General features: G+C 41.0%; 1 protein-coding gene across 3 annotated transcripts in view; it reads right to left on the reverse strand.

Annotated features, from left to right (window-relative positions):
* Nucleotides 1–10,099: 10,099 nt before the first annotated feature.
* The window catches only part of FAM114A2 (family with sequence similarity 114 member A2), a 38,433-nt gene continuing 30,612 nt past the window's right edge, over nt 10,100–17,920 (reverse strand). For all 3 annotated transcript variants that reach the window (XM_061617446.1, XM_061617445.1, XM_061617443.1), the window contains exons 12-14: nt 13,390–13,462; nt 12,476–12,529; nt 10,100–12,086 (exon numbers count right to left, since the gene is read on the reverse strand). In XM_061617446.1, coding sequence (XP_061473430.1) covers nt 11,985–12,086; nt 12,476–12,529; nt 13,390–13,462 — 229 coding nt within the window. In that variant the 3' untranslated portion in view covers nt 10,100–11,984. The remainder of the gene's footprint in view (nt 12,087–12,475; nt 12,530–13,389; nt 13,463–17,920) is intronic.

The following is a 17,920-nucleotide window of genomic DNA, read 5'->3' on the forward strand; positions in this document are numbered from 1 at the left end:
CCAGATGTCTATGGGAGCCCACAAGCAGGATCTAAGTCCAGTAGAACTCTCCCCTTGTTTGATTCCCAGCAACTGATGTTCAGAGGCATACTTCCTCTGACAGTGGAGGCAGAACATCAGCTGTAAGCAGTTAGTCATGCAGAAAACTGTGTAGTTATATAGACGCAAGTAGAATTTGGTCCTGATGATATGAGAGAGATTTTCTTATTTTAACATCTTATTTGTTTTACCTAGGCAGATTTTCAGTAAAGATGCAAAACAGAGGACTCACCTTTTAAAATGGAAGACATTCTTTAGTCGTGCCGAAGCTCTTGCCAGGAGGAAATGTAGATTGTGTTAGTATGTGAACCTGAGACTCCTAAGGCAACACAATGCACATTGCCTATATATTAACAGGACTAGTAGACACTTGGGAGAGGAAAAGAAGGAGCATGTGAAAAGCTTGTTGGAGGCAGAAGGGATTTCTATATGGAAGATAAAAGATTCCCAACATGAGATTAACCCAGGGTATTTGGAGCAAACTGCCTTTATGTGACTTGCCTTGGGAGAGTAGATATGAAACTAGCCCCATGTAAAAGAATCTGTTGTCATTTGGCCTCGCCCACCTTCACCACTATGTAACTTACACAGGTAGTAGACACAGCACTGGAGTCTGGACAAGCAGATTGGCTTGAGTGCAAGAAACAGAGTTTACTAATCTTGTTACCAAAATCGAAAAAAGTCCATTCCCCCTGTGCCCCTCCACTTTAAGGCTAAATAAATCAACAACACCACTACAGAGCAACTCAAGCACGTGAAGTCAATGCATATTTCATAATCCTGCATGTGCTTATTTTCCTGGGCAAATCTGGCAAACCCTAATGTAACTTCTCTAGATTTGTCTCGGTGAAATCTTAATCCATAGCTGAAACAGCATCTCTCTTACTTTACATGCTGAAGAATTTACTTCACAGAACAAAATGTCCTGAACCTTAGTTCAGTAAGTCATATGTAACGCAAACCACCTAGAATCAGCAGACAATCCTCCAAATTGCACATCCAAAAGACAATGTCTTCTACAACCATAGACTGAGCAGCAAGTTAAATTATTGTAACAGGTGGAGGGGTAAGAAGATCAAGGAAAGCAACCTCACCTGGCAGGGAAGACAGACAAGCAGTCTCGCCTCTCAACTATTCTTCAGTCCTAACCTATGCAATGCACTTGATCTCAGGTGTGCTCTCTCCTCCCCATTACACCATGGAAGAGAAGAAAAACTGGTTCCATCTGCCCCTAGCTAAGTTATTGCACAGAATCAGGGAGTGTGCTTTGTGTAGATACAACCCTTGCTCAGGCGAGGGCCTCCTGCAGATCCCATCTTATCAGGAGGTGTATTCAGCATGATATAGGAACCAGGACTTTAGTGAATTGTTGTGGCAACTACCCTTTGGAATTCCCTCTCGTTAAATGTTAGACAGCCGCCGTCTCTGTTGTCTTTTCAGAGTCTACTGAAGGCCGTCCCTTTCCAATAAGTCTGTTGAGTTGAGATCTTTTCCAGTCTGTATCTGTACTGGAATTGTTTTTAAATGTTTTAATTGTTTTATCATTTGTGTGTTTGCTGCCCTGGGCTCCTTTGGGAAGAAGGGCAGGATATAAATGTAACTAATTTAATTTCTAAAACCTGACTATCTTCTACCAAAAAGTGCTGGTTCAAAGTAGTTAGGCCACCCCTGTATCTTATTTGGGACATTCTCTCTCTCCTTATCATTCCATTTGATTCAGTGGCCCCTTCCACTCTAGGTGGCTGCTCCAAGGACAGATCTCCCAGCTGTGAGCGTGATTTGGTGGTTGCACATAACGCTTCTGTCCTGAAGAACAGAAGAGCTAGAGGGAGAACCTGTTCTATTTCTTTCTGCCCAGAAATACTGCTTCATTATTCTTCATTCTCTGTCCTAACATGTCATAATTTAGTATTCTTTTTATTAACAACAAAAGTTGATGTGTAATCAAAGATTTCCTCTATGCTAGCAGCCAGAATGTAGATGTCAACAGACCACCTATTCCTTTGCATGGAAAGGCAGACCATCAGATAGATTAATAGTGGCCCTGGGAATAAGGTGGTGGGTTCCAAACTGAAAAGCAATGGGTGTGTAGATTACAGTTCTTGACTTCTAATGAGATCAGTCCAGGGATATTAATAATTATATTTCTACAATCAAACCTACCCACTAATCAGCCCAAAGCTGCTTTTTGCCACATTAGGGAAAACACAGGCACCACACTGGTATATTAAGGGGCAAATAGCTGCTTCAGAGGAGAGTTTCATCAGAAAACTACCCTAATCCCTCCTTCCTCAGCATCAGGGTTGCCATCTGAATTCTTTCCTTCCCCAATCACAACTGCTTTTTGCAACAACAAAAAAAGAAACGTTTAGCAAGACTGGAGATCCACTCATAAATCTCAATCGTCTCATCTAGTAGTTTGGCCACAGGACTCAGCCTGATGGGTAATGACAAACGTGTAACATTTGTGCTTCATTTTCACGAGATGCAATCAAAAAGTGTTTACAGTCTTACTGTTTGTTCTCAGCACTGAATGTTGCCAGTTGCTGGCCTGGCAGATGAAGCCCGCACTGTCAGTATACCAGGCAATGTTCATGCCATTTGTTTTAGCAAATATGGCCAGTAGCCATGTTGTTTGGGAGGGCACTTACTTACAACACTGCACAAACAATTTTGGTTTTTGGAGTAAAAAAAAAAAGACTAACATTTTGGACAGTTCAGTAGTAGATCCAAACTTTTTTTTAGCAAGTGACACTTGATAGATTTCCAGAGAATCTACTTAACAGAGTTGTTAAATCTGCTGCATCCAGTCCTGTTTAGCATTTATCTGTCCTATTTATTTATTTATTTATTGCATTTGTATACCGCTCCATAGCTGAAGCTCTCTGGGCAGTTTACTTTTTCTTTAAGTATTGAAAGTAGTACTTCATAAGCCATATACTAAACATACCAAGATGTCCCTTTATCTTCTGAGCAGCCATTTGAACCAAAGGGTAGGTGCTGGTTTCCCCCTCATCCTTTTAACATGATTAGGTGTGTACACTAGTGCAGGCAGGAAGAGAGCCATAACAGCATGGGTTGTGGGAAGGTTGTGGACAGCTGGGCATGCTGAAAGCCGTTCTGGTTTCAGGCAGTGCCAGAACTCCAGCAGGGATAAGATGGCTGTACGCACAGAAGCTGCAAGCAAATAAAGAGCAGTAAGTAACGGGTTTTATTAGCTACATAATGGAAAAGAGGTGATACATGGCCTACAAATTTTACAATTTTACTTACACTAACGGGATGGGGGATCCATCCTTGGTTTTAGAACAGGAACACATGACCAGAGTTTGGAAAAGTTACTTTTTTGAACTATAACTCCCATCAGCCCAATGCAGTGGCCATGCTGGCTGGGGCTGATGGGAGTTGCAGTTTTAAAAAGTAACTTTTCCAAGCTCTGCACATGAACATCCAGATGTTGGATTCCCATCAGCCACAGCCTGCCTGGCCAATGGTCAGGGTCAGAGATGATGGGAGTTGTAGTCCAGCAGCATCCGGAGAACCACAGGTTCCCCTCCCCTGCTTCCGAATAACCTGTTATGTCTTCTTAAACCTTTGCAGTGCTGGTGTGGGAGCCACACAAAGTTATGCATGGCATACTGAATAGCTGCTGTTTTACTGTACCATCCTACTAGCACTATAGCATATTTGCATGTGCATTGTTATTCAGATGCAAGCTTCTGTTTCTGAAAATTGCATGGGACCGCAATACCTGGTGGAACGCCTCTCCCAATATGAACCTACCCGTACACTGTGCTCAACATCTAAGGCCCTCCTCCGAGTGCCATCCCATCGAGAAGCTCGGAGGGTGGTGACTAGAACTAGGGCCTTTTCAGTGGTGGCCCCCGAACTGTGGAACAGTCTTCTCGATGAGGTGCGCCTGGCGCCGACGCTACTATCTTTTCAGCGCCAGGTGAAAACCTTTTTATACTCCCAGGCATTTTAAAGTGTATTTTAACAGTATTTCACTATTATCTTGTATTTTGGACGTTGTTTGGTTCTTTTATTGTTTGTTTGTTTTTGGTTCTTGATTTATTGTATTTCTTGTACTTATACACTGTGCTTGTTTTATCTTTTATGTACACCGCCCAGAGGGGCTTAGGGCGGTATATAAATTAAAATAAATAAATAAATAAATAAATAAATAAATAAATGAAATGGAATACACTTGAAACACATTGCTATTTTCAGTTTATATATATATATATATATATATAAAAAAAAATCCTAGCACATGTTTTCTCACAGGATCGGATAATGTCTCCAGGAATGACACAACTTGCTTTTTGACAGGCAAGTATGAGCAAGTTCAGCTACTTAAACATAGAGGCTTGGCGCCACTTCCAATGCTGCATTTATCTACTTGGATTCTTATAACAGGAGGGCCACAGTCCAGACACAGACATTGCTTAAATTGATTGATTATAGTTGGCTTAAGCATCCATAACTTTATATTGGATTGCAGCTATGAGGGGATTGCCAGAAACTGACCCAATCTTTGTAATGCAGATACTGAAACTAAAAAGCTTGGACAGCCACCCGACATTAGAGTCTTTGTTGAATCAAGCATATGTTCCACAAGGTATATATTAAAAGCACCATTGAGCTATGATGGAACCTATGTTCTAAGCAAAGCAACACTGTCCCAAGGAGTGTCTGTGATCAGATGACATCTCTGAATGATATACTAGGAACATGGAAAGATACAATAAGGAACATAGGAACGATCCATCTAGTTCAGTATTGTCTACACTGACTGGTAGTGGCTCTCCAGGGTTTCATGCAGGAGTGCTTCCCAACCCTATTTGGAGATGCTGAGGATTGAACTCGGGCCTTTCTGCATGCAAGGCAGGTGCTCTTCCACTCAGCTACAGCCCTTCATCAATTTTATGTTATTCTTCAATAAACACCCTGGGTTGTATCCAAAGATAGCCATATTCAGAGTAAACCAATTAAAATAAATGCATATTACTAAGGGTGCAATCCAACTTGTATTTGCGCTGGGCTGGGGGGAGTTGAATATGGCGGATCCCCAGCTGAGCCTCTGGGCTCCACTGGCAGAAGCCCCTCGTCCTGGCAGAGCCGCAGCGCCACCAGGACCCTGCCAGCTCAGCTGGAGGTCCTCCAGGGACAGCCAGCCTGGTGGACAGAGACCCAACGGAAGCAAGCAGAAGACCTGAAAATGGGGCATTCTGGGCACAAAGCAGAGGACAAGCTGGGGGGACTTACGTGTCATCCTCCTCACATTCAGGACTCACCCTCAGGTTCTGATCCATGCAATATTTCTGCTGGGCAGTAGGCCAGCAGAATAAAATCATTTCAGTGGTGCTCATTTGGAAGCGTTTACTCCCCAATAGGGGTATTCATGGGAGCTGGCTGTTGCTTTTCCACCCCCCACACATGGCTCCTGACTGAGCCGGCAAATGCTGTGGAGCTTCCCACCAGCTCCTCTTCTGCCCCCCCCCCGCTTTCCATGATTTGGATTGCTCTGCCTGTTATCTTCATTAATTTCAGTGGGTCTACTCTGAGTTGAACTTAATTGGAAACAACCCTCTGAGATTCTTATTTTATAATGCCTCAGTTAAGTCAAAAGTGGTAATGTTAAGTCAGGAGAAGGAATGGATGCACATGTCAGTTTTAGTGTTGCATTTTTCCAATCTTAAATTCATTTCTCCACATTTCCACATCAGTTTGTGATTGCTTTAAAATAAAAGTCCTCTTGAACATTCACCAGCATTTTAGTGCCAATTTTTCCTAATATGCACATTTTTGCCAAACAATTTTGCCTAATATAATTTCTATGTATATTATGTATACGTATGTTATTTTTATATATATTATGTATATGTATGTTATTTTTACTGGCAGAGTAATCCAAGTCAGGGGAAGCTGGCTAAGTTGTGCTGGAGCAAGAGAAGCCAGAGTAAAGTTTCACCACATCCAATTACTATTCAGGAGCCTCTGGGTTGGCTGAACACCAGCTCAGTCGGGAGCTGTGTGTAAGGCCCAGAAAGTAAACGCCTGCTCTCCCAAATACCCGTACCAGGGAGTAAGCCCTCTCCATCGACTTCTAATGCAATTATTTTCTTAGACTGACCTTTTCCCCAGCGTAACTTTTACCTGGATTGGGACCTGCAGGAGTGCTCTGAACACAAGTTGGATGAGGCCTAAATCCCCTCACCTCAACCCCCTCCCGACACCCCCATTTTGGGGCCTTATGCCAGCTCCATTTGCACCAGTCTCTGCTGAGCCAGCTGGGTCCCAGCTGAGCTGGCCTGTGGGACTTATGCTGGTGTAGCCCAACTGAGTCAGGATCCAGACAAGTCAGCTGGAGAACGGCCACATCCAACTCCCCTCAGCCTGGTGTAAATACAAGTTGGATTGCACCCTAATATATGAATTTATAAGCATTTTTCTACACATTAGCTGAAGAACAGCAATGCATAATTTGGAAAAGTGCAAATTTCAAAGATGGATGTGTTTTGGTTTGCACATTGTTTTGGAAAGTGCCAGTTAGCTCCCCTTTAAGTGTGAACTTTTTTCAAATTTCTCCCCATCTCTAGTCAAGTCATCAATAGAGCCATTGTGGTGTAAGAGGTTCAGACTGGGAGCTGGGAGACCAGGGTTCAAATCCTTGCTCAGCCATGAAGCTCACTAGGTGATCTTGGGCCAGTTACTGTCTCTCAGCCTAACTTACCTCATACAGTTGTTGCAAGGATAAAATCAGGAGGGGGAGAACCATGTTTGTACACCACCTTGAGCTCCTTGGAGGGAAAGAGGGATATAAATGTAATCAATGTGGGAGTAGCCTTTAAGTAAATTCTGATTAGCCACAGAGAGTGACATCGGAGATGAAGCATCTCTCACAGCTGGACAAAATAACAGTCCGCCTTCATCAGGGGGCCAGCTTTTACTCGACTCAAATTCCCATAAGTAGGTGAAGCCACCGTATTTTCTTCTTCTTGGAATCATTAATTTCTCTCTCTCAGAACCTCTCTTCTACTCTGAAACCCAAGACTGCTGAAGGAGATAAAATCTAAATAGCTAAAGTTGGAATGTCTTAACAAGGAATTTCTCCTTAAACTCTTCCCCATGTTCTAAGACTACATGATTTCCAAGAAACCCTTGTGAAATTATAGCTTAAGTCCTGTGGTCCTCTGGGCTTTGAGAAGTAAATCTAAAGCTCCTTACTTTTTATTTTAACATTTCCAAAGCAGGGCTGAAGAGAGACCTTGGCATTAGGGCTTAGAAACTCCCCAAACAGCCTGGCAGCTAGAATATTTATACTAGGGTTAGCTGGCAGTGGCAGCCTATCACAATTCTTTTCTATGAGTCTTTACACAAAAAAGGAGTCTGCCCACAGGGGAGTCTTGCACATCTGCCCCCGCAACTCCGTAACACCAGCTAACATAAGTCATGTCCAAACTGCAATCTTACACACTTACTTGAGAGTAGACTTCAGTGAACCCAATGGGACTTGCTTCCAAATAAACGTGTATAGGACTGTGCAGCAACATGTCATGTACCTCTTAGCTTCCTTTGCAACTGAATGTGCTTTCATGATGCAAATCTATAGCCGCTTTTCTTTAGAAAAAAATAGCCTTAGGATCATCTCTCATGTTAACGGAGACCTCAGCTATGCTACGCTCACCTAACCCTGCTCATGCCCCCCCAAAGCAGAGAGTGAAGCTAGACTACCATTTGCCACACCTATACCTTTCCTATCATGGTACTTTTATAATTCTGCTCCACACTCATTTAATTTGAATACATTTTGCAGTGCTATTCCCCTCCTACAATGTACAAACAAGGTTTGTACATCGCTGGATACTGTAAGTCGCTGGATACTGACCACTCTTCCCTGGGAGCACAAAACATTTTCTAGTGGTCTCTATTTTCTCTGAACAAGATTTAAAACGAGCTGGAAAACTGCTGGAGATAACACACTATTATTCTATTTGAATAAATATTTGTTTGTTTTCTTTACATGAGAGCAGCAGCAGGAGGGATTATGCTTTCTAAACCAGCATATAAAGCAATTCCACACAGGCAGAGAAGAACGATTTGATCTTGCCCAATGTATATTCACGACTGTCACTGCCATCTCCAGGATCTTGGCACCAATACAATTCTGCTTTTTCTCCATGGAAGAATAAGCATGAAAAAGTGGTAGGTGGGATTGCAAAATTCTACAGGAAGCAGATGGTAAGAATATTTGAATCCTTCACAATAGAAGGGAATACTCCAAATGAGTACTCCATAGAAATGAATTAGAACTACAGCCATTGAAGTTGTTCATAAATAGTCTGAACTTGGAATGAATAATCAAGTAGCCCTGTTTGGGATGAAATGAAGTTATTCAGGACTGGAAAAATCCCAGGTAGGCTATGACAAGCTCCCCCAAAGATCTCTCCAAATGGAGTGAATGGGCAAGAGAACAGCAGATGAGAGACTGAATACAAGTGAAAAACTGTGCAGTGGTGTGTGTGTATTTTTTTAAGTCTATTTATGTTGTATAAGTTGACCATTAAATACCTTTGATGTCATAGCAGAAATTTCACTGAACATGTTGGTTCAGTGTGGTTTGTTAGTGCAAAAAAAATGGCAAATGCAACATTAAATCATCATTAGGAAAGATATGGAAAAAACAGCATGTATCTGATTTTGATTTAGCCAAATTCAGAATACACCCTTCAATTCTTGGCATCTCATTTCAAAAAGGGTATGATAGGGAAATAGGGATCACTAAAAATCAAATCTATGATAAGTAGGGTTGCCAGGTTCCTGGCCTGAGACTGATCCTGCATCTTTAGGAGAAGAGAAAGTCAGCCAAGGGCAGGTGTTCTTGCAACACTGTAATGAGAAAAAACACAAGGTGGAATTCTCCCTTCCCCCTCCCCAACTTTTAAAAATACAGAAGACCTCTTGGAGGCCGGGCCTGGCAACCAAGAGGTCTTCTGTATCTTTAAAAGGTGTGCAGAGGGAAGGGAGAATTCCACCTTGTGGTTTTTCCCATTACAGGGTTGCAAGAACACCTGCACTTGGCTGACTTTCTCTTCTCCTAAAGATACAGGATCAGTCTCGGGCCAGGAACCTGGCAACCCTAACAATAAATTATTTAAACACGCAATGACATTTTACCTCTAGTTAAAAAATAGTTTTGCTCCATCATGAGAGTTTTAGAGGAGTGCTAAAAATGTAAATGTACTGCCTTCAAGTCGATTCCGACTTATGGTGACCCTATGAATAGGGTTTTCATGAGGCTGAGAGGCAGTGACTGGCCCAAGGTCACCCAGTGAGCTTCATGGCTATGTGGGGATTCAAACCCTGGTCTCCCAGGTCCTAGTCCAACACCTTAACCACTACACCACACTATTAACGTTAAAAAAGAAAAGCAAGAGGAAAACACTCAAAAAGTGCTTGGGAATCATTTTAACTGAAATGCTGCGATCTAATGTTTTTGAATCCTTGTTCTCTCTTAAAAAAAACATTCTAGGCTGTGGTGGTGGGATGAGTAGAAAAGGACAACTAGTTTCATTCCACCTCCTCCTACTGGTGCCCTGGGAGAAGGCTTATCATTTCTTGAACAGCCAGCATGATTCAACACACTATGGACACTAGATGTTGCTTGCAGATTATTCCAATAAAAATTATGGCTCAATGGGATTTTTTCCCTTCCCTTCAATTTTAACAGTACAGCCCCCTTTGTTTGTGTTTTCAATGGTAACAAAGTAGTCATCAGTAAGGGTTTAAATAAAAGCTGTCCATTTCTACAAAATTCTCTGATCACAGGTTTCCACCAAGTTCACTTATGATGCATATATACCCTCATCTCTCTCTTTATGTGCCATGACACCAGATGCAGGACTGCCATAAAACTGTTAGTTGTTGTTTGCAGGTTCAAGTGTGCGCAAGGGAGAAAGCTTTAAAGCAGTGTCAAGAAAAAGTGAGATTCAGCTTCTGCTGACCCATTCTGGAATAACTATGTGCATGTCCTATAGACAATGGATAGGCTACCTGGTTGTTATTGGAAAACCTTCTCTTTATTGCATCACAGAACATTTATTCTCATTATATAGTATAGTGCAGATTTCACAAATATCATACATATTCAAAATATAGATTCTTTGCTAGAAAAAGAATCTGTCCAAAACAATAGAATATTTATCTAAAACTCAAGAAAGGGTTTTTGCCCTGATGTATAACACTGAATATGTTTGTTGCCACTTTTCTGAGTGTATTGCTCCAACACTGCTTCTCTGAGTAACAGAGTATGCAAGGAAACAGATTTAGCAGCCAGAAGATTTAAAAACAAATTAGTGTGAACGCTGAAACTGATGCTAAAACATTACAAAAAACCAAGTATAGCCAACACTATGCCCTCTAGAGGTTGTTGTACTACAATTTCCATCATCCCTGGCCATTAGCCATGAGGGCAGGGATTGAAGAACAACCTCATGAGGACACCACCATGCTGACTATACAGGCCATAAACTAATCTTTCACTCTTTTAAACTGACAGAAAGCTGCAATTTGATTACGTCCAATTTTTCCCCTTCTTGATCAAGCATTAGCTTTATTCTTCAAATTGGGGTGGGGTTGGGTAGTGATTAAGATATGCACGCTATGGAAAGAGGCAGGAGAGGCAATGACAATAGCAAGCGGCTTCCTTGTTAACACAAAAAGATTCATAGAATAATTTCTCCTGCACTTAGATTCCAAGCACAAAGTTGGGAGGGGGGAAAACCACCTTCCCATAGCAGTACAAGATAAAAACAGTGCAAAGCAATAATTATATAAAAATAGAAATAATTCTGTCCTGAAAGCCTTGGAGCTTGTCCACATGAAGCAGCAGCAAATCTAAGCCTGGGCATCTAGGCAGGGATCCCACAGCCATGAATTGCTCTCTCCACAGAACAGAGCAGGAGTATTTGGCCACTTCAAATAGGCCTAAGAGGAACAAATTACTGTACACTTTTCTTATGTTAGCTTTCTATATCAAAAGCCCTGAATTCAAATGGAGCTAATTCTCTTTGGGCTATGTTTTATTTAAATCTTTTTATTAACATATTTTTAATGGAGAGCTAGGCATTCAAAATGTATTGGCCAAATCAGGTCTATGTTTCTGCTCTACCCAAACAAGTATGCCCAAAGAAATGTATTTGTTTGGAAGTATTGTCATTTCAAAAGAAAGTTTTTAGAATTCCCTGTTTATCTCTAAGGTTTTGTTAATAGAACAGACAAGGCTAGGACAAATGTCTTTAAAAACACACACACATTTGTACTTTAATCCTATGCACATTTACTTGAAAACATGTCACACTGTGTCCAATGGGACTTACTCCCATGCAACTGTGCATAGGATTGCAGCCTTGTCCTTACTGATTGTTTTTCTTTTGAATGTTTAGGACACTGAGGAATGGGCATGAAGAAAAGTGATGGAATTCTTTTTTTGTAGTAACTTCATGCAAAATATCTAATAATCCAGGGTGAAATTGCCGTTCAAAGTGTACGTGGAACATTTTGCTATACAATTACTAACTTCAAATTTCCTCTAGGTAGCTAAACAATCCCCTCTACTCTCTCTCTCTCTTGATAACAATAATCTTGTCTCAAAGAGCCTAATCCCACACTTTCTAAACAAAGTGTAAGGAGGAGAAGTAGAAAGGACACGAACCAGCACAGTGGCAATGCCAACCCACGCTTTGAACTTGCAAAGTTGCCTGCACTACATCCTCCTCACCGGGAAGCCTAGGCAGCTCAATGATGGCCATTCAGCATGTTATTACTGGCCAGTGAAACATGGTGAAAACATTTGTCTTTCATTTCATGCTCCTATTGTTCTGTTGAACCAGGGAGGTGTAATTCATGTCGAACGGGTCACTGCTTTAATACAGAGATTTGATTTATTGCTGTGTTAACTCTGTCCGAGCCTTGATGTGGGAAATCTGCAGAACTGGCAGAAGCAGCTGGAAGGCATCTTGGATGTAAGAGGCGCTGTTTGAAGCCTACAAAGCAAGAACAAAAAGGGCAATCACACTGGGGGAGCTTTTGCATATACAGCGACTGCTAATCCCAGGGGTTAGCATTTACTCAGCAGAACTCCCCAAATTGATCATTTCAATGCAATCATGGAACATTATGCAACAGTGTGTGTCTAGGGGAGTGGGACATAGCCATGTCACATGTAGAAGCCCACATACTGTATTCAATGAAAAGCTATACCCACCTATTACCTACTGTTCTTTGAACTAATCGTTCACACACTTTCAACTTCTACAATCCATGAGAGTTAAGGGTCGGTGGGTGGGTGGAAATTAGATTATAAGGAAGCCATATTTTGTACTGTAAACCTATTGCAATACCAACTAAAATTTGCAAGTGTGTTATAACTGACCTCCAAAAACACTCCAGTGATTAAGGGGTTAAGGACATCTGCCTTCTCTTCCACCTGAAAAAAAACCCAGATATTTAAGGTTGCATTGTCAAACTGTGCACAAAACCTCTTGAACAGAATCTGATCTCCAGCCCTAAAACTGATTTAATCAAGCTCTATTGGTTTTAAATCAGCTGAGAATCAACCTCATACTGTTAGTATATGCAGCTCTGAAGTCAAGAGTGTGTTACATACACTCTTAAGAGTTAGACTCTCAGCTGAGATGAAAAAATTTAAAAAATCAGCTGCAATACTGAGACATCACATTACTCGAGGGAGAAAAAGAATTCAGTATGAACAAAAAATATTGACGGGGCTATTAAAAAAATAGGGTCTTGACAACAGAAAATTCACAATATGTAATAAGTGGGAGCTTCCAGAGAAGGAAAGGGGGGAGGTGGAGACTTAAAATCAAGAAGGTACCTATAAGCAGAGGTAGAGGAAAATGCTTAAGCCTAACAGACATTTTCAACAGATTTTCCCAAACTCCAGTTTGCAAAAGAAGGGGTTATAGCCAACTAAGGCTACAATCCAAAACATGCTTACTCAGAAGTAAACTCCATAGGGTTCAATGGGACTTACTGCCAGGTAAGTGCATATTAGATTTCCGCCTAAGTCATACAATGAAATTTATGGACTTGTTACATAAATCCATTGAATTCAATTGGCCTGCTCTGAGTAATAACAACATTGGCTATCACCCAGTATTTCAATAAAGAGAGAGAAAAGTGAAGTCTAGCACTGATCGTTTTAGTCACAAGGGACCGTAGGAGGCCTCCTCTTTAAAAAAAATAAAGAGAAAGCCACCTTTTCAGAACATTGCATTTGTATCACTGTATTTGCTCATAAAAACTATTTTAAATTTGACCTCTTACCCCTGCAGCTGTTAAGCATGTAACAAAGCCTTTAGCAAGAGATGACAATTCTTTGCACAACACAATGGTCATTCTAGAAAAGAACAAACAACCCATAAGTAAACAAAACTTAGTTTCCTGAGAGAATAAGGATATCTTGAATAATTTATTTACTTACAAAAATATTTGTATACCGCTATTTCATTAAAAAGAGAGACAGTGTGGTATAGTGGTTAAGGTGCTGGACTACAACCTGGGAGACCAGGGTTTGAATTCCCACACAGCCATGGAGCTCACTGGGTGAGTCACTGCCTCTCAGCCTCAGAGGAAGGCAACGGCAAACCCCTTCTGAATACCGCTTACCATGAAAACCCTATTCATAGGGTCGCCATAAGTCGGATCGACTTGAAGGCAGTCCATTTCCATTTTTCCATTTCATTAAAAACATCAAAGAGGTTTATGTTAAAAAAAACCCATCACCATAGAATAAAAGCATTAAAAATACAAGAAAAACAAAGGTCAATTGTTTCAAAAAGAGCTCTGTAATGAAGCCACATGTTGGGAACTCTTATTATATGTATTATGGATTTGGAGGAGTTAATGCAATGCCTGGGAGTATGAGTGATGTAAGACGGCCAGGTGGGAAGAGGTGTGTGAGTGAGAGTTCTAACAGTTGGGAGTTTTTGTTGTTGGGATTTGGAGTGGAAGGAGGGAGGCTGTGTTGTGGGAGTGAGCTGGGTGGAAAAGAGTGGACTACATATTAGTTAGATGGGGGTAGGACAGGTAGGGAAGATAGGGACTATACACCAATATACTATGTAACATATTGTATTTTAATAAAGTTATGTGGTTCATTTAAATTCCTGTGTGTCTGCCTGGTCATGTGTGCTATCAGGGTCCTATTCAGTTCCTATAACTACATCCTACTGTGCTAACGGCACACCAGTGGCCATCTTTTGGGTGGAACAAAAAGTGGAAGGACTGAAGCTTGTGGTTATGAGAGTATATTTGACCCAAGCTGAGGCAAGCATCCTGCTGGGTGGGGATTTCCTGAACCAAGAGTGGGGTGTCAGGATGGATAATCCCTGGTGAAGGGTGGGTTCATGACAAGCATCTTCTCAATCGCCTGCGTAGGCCAGGCAGAACAGAAAGGTTTTCAGCAGATGCTTAAAGTTTAAAACAGAAGGCGTCTGCTGAATCTCTTTTGACAGAGCATTCCAGAGAATTGGGCCGATGACACTGAAGGCTCAATTTTGTGTTGATGTTGAATGAACCTTGCCAGCTCAATCAACTTACTGTGTCCAGGATCTCACACTGACTTCCTCTCTGCGGGCTGATCTGGCCATCATTTTCCTGTCTCATCCATCCATCAGGGCGAGGGAACTAAACAGCCCTCATGGAGTGAGAACAAGCACGTGGTCCCAAAGGAGCCGTGTGATCCCCTCAATCCACAAGCAAACAGGAGGACAAGCCACAACTCTGTCACCATGGTAGTGTCAGCACCTCCCCACTGCACCAGGAGCAGCTCTCAGAAGCTACATACTGTAGAACATGTGCGAACTCTACCTTGCACAAGTACCAAAGTTCCCTTTAAAAAAAAAAAGTAGTTGTGTGCACTATAAATACTTTACAACAGCCAACACAATTAATGTTACCAATAGCTTTAAGACTTGGAAAGTTGTTTTCAGAAGGGCAACTGGGATCTGAGAAATAGCAGTGGGCACTTTAGCTCCTTCTCTGCCCACCATTTTTAAGAACATAAGAAGAACCTGCTGGATCAGGCCAGTGGCCCATATAGTCCAGCATACTGTTCTCATAGTGGCCAACAAAATGCTCATGGGAAGCCGTCAAGTGGGACCTGAGTGCAAGAGCACTCTCCCCTCCTGCAGTTTCCAGCAACTGTCATTCAGAAGCATGCTGCCTCCAACTATAGAGGCAGAGCATAGCAATTATTGCTAGCAGCCATTGATAGCCTTATCCTCCATGAATTTGTCTAATCCTCTCTTAAAGCCAGCCAAGTTGGTGGCCATCACTGCCTCTTGTGGAAGTGAATTCTATAGTTTAACTATGTGCTGTGTGAAGTAGTTTCTTCTGTCTGCCCTGAATTCTCCAACATTCAGCTTCACGGGATGTCCATGAGTTCTAGTGTTATGAGAAAGGGAGAAAAACCTTTCTCTATCCACTTTCTCCATACGTGTTATGTGTCTTCAAGTCGATTACGACTTATGGCAACCCTATGAATCAGCAACCTCCAATAGCATCTGTTGTAAACCACCTTGTTCAGATCTTCTAAGTTCAGGTCTGTGGCTTCTTTTATGGAATCAGTACATCTCTTGTTTGGCCTTCCTCTTTTTCTACTCCCTTCTGTTTTTCCCAGCATTATTATCTTTTCTAATGAATCATGTCTTCTCATTATGTATCCAAAGTATGATAACCTCAGTTTCATTATTTTAGCTTCTAGTGATAGTTCTGGTTTAATTTGTTCTAACACCCAATTCTTTGTCTTTTTGGCAGTTCATGGTATGTGCAAAGCTCTCTTCCAATACCACATTTCAAATGCATTGATTTTTCTCTTATCCACTTTTTTCACTGTCCAACTTTCATATCCATACATAGAGATCGGGAAGACCATGATCTGAATGATCTTGACTTTGGTGTTCAGTGATACACCTTTGCATTTCAGGACCTTTTCTAGTTCTCTCATAGCTGCCCTCCCCAGTCCTAACCTTCTTCTGATTTCTTGACTATTCTGTCCATTTGGGTTAATGACTGTGCAGAGGTATTGATAGTCCTTGACAAGTTGAATGTCCTCATTATCAACTTTGAAGTTACATAAATCTTCTATTGTCATTAATTTACTCTTCTTGATGTTCAGGGGTAGTCCTACCTTTGTACTTTCCTCTTTAACTTTCATCAGCATTCGTTTTAGACCATTACTGGTTTCTGCTAGTAGGATGCTATCATCTGCATATCTTAAATTATCGATATTTCTCCCTCCAATTTTCACACCTTCATCTTGGTCCAAACCCACTTTCCGTATGATATGTTCTGCATATAAATTAAACAAACAGGGTGATAAAATACACCCCATCTCAAACCCTTTCTGATGGGGAACCTCTTGGTTTCTCCATGTCCTGTCCTTACATAGCTTTTCTCCAGAGTATAGGTTGCACATCAGAACAATCAGATGCTGTGGCACCCCCATTTCTTTTAAAGCATCCCATCATTTTTTATGATCTACACAATTAAAGGCTTTGCTGTAATCTATAAAGTACAGGGTGATTTTCTTCTGAAATTCCTTGGTCCGTTCCATTATCGAACGTATGTTTGTGATATGATCTCTGGCACCTCTTCCCTTTCTAAATCCAGCTTGGACATCTGGCATTTCTCACTCCATATATGACAAGAGCCTTTGTTGTAGAATCTTGAACATTACTTTACTTGCATGAGACATTAAGGCGATGGTTCGATTATTACTGCATTCCCTGGGATCCCCTTTCTTTGGAATTGGGATGTATATTGAACACTTCCAGTCTTTGGGCCGTTGTTTTATTTTCCATATCTGTTGACAAATTTTTGTCAAAATTTGGACAGATTCAGTCTCAGTAGCTTGTAGCAACTCTATTGGTATGCCATCTGTTCCTGGTGATTTGTTTCTTCCAAGTAACTTAAGAGCAGCTTTCACCTCACATTCTAAATTTCTGTTTCTTCATCATATGGTTCCTCCATGAATGAATCTGTCATCCTTGCATCTCTTTTATATAATTTTTCAGTGTATTGCTTCCATCTTCCTTTTATTTCATCTCGGTCAGTCAGTGTGTTCCCTACTCTTGGTTTAAATTTCCCTTTCATTTCTCTAATCTTTTGGAATAGGGCTCTTGTCCTATCTTTTTTATTATCCTATTTCTACACAATATTGTAATAGTTTTCTTTGTCCCTACCTACTAGTCACTGTATTACTGCAGTTAGGGTTTTAATCATGTTTCTATCTCCTTTTGCTTTCCTTCTATCTTTAACCATTTTAAGAGTTTCGTCAGTCATCCATTGAAGTTTTTCTCTCTTTTTAATTAGAGATATTGTCTTTTTGCATGATGTCTCCGACTTCAATCCATAGTTCTTCTGGTTCTCTGTCAACTAAGTTTAAAGCCTCAAATCTGTTCCTTATTTGATCTTTATATTCTTCTCGGATGTTATTTAAATTGTATTTTGGCATTATGATTGCTTTGTTCTTCTTTAGCTTTACCCTGATTTTCGATATGACCAGTTCATGATCTATACTGCAGTCTGCTCCTAGTCTTTTTTTTGCAGAAAGTATGGAACTTCTCCATCTTCTGCTACCAATTATATAATCAATTTGATTCCTGTATTGACCATTTGGTGATGTTCATGTGTACAGTCATCTTTTCAGCTGCTCAAAAAATGTGTTTGTAAGTAACAAATTATTGGCTTCACACAATTCAATAAGTCTTTCTCCTGCTTCATTTATATCTCCTAAGCCCCATTTCCCCACAATTTCTAGTTCTTCTCTGTTCCCTACTTTTGCGTTCTAGTT

Source organism: Rhineura floridana, chromosome 3, assembly GCF_030035675.1.
Source record: "Rhineura floridana isolate rRhiFlo1 chromosome 3, rRhiFlo1.hap2, whole genome shotgun sequence".
Lineage (NCBI taxonomy): Eukaryota > Metazoa > Chordata > Lepidosauria > Squamata > Rhineuridae > Rhineura > Rhineura floridana.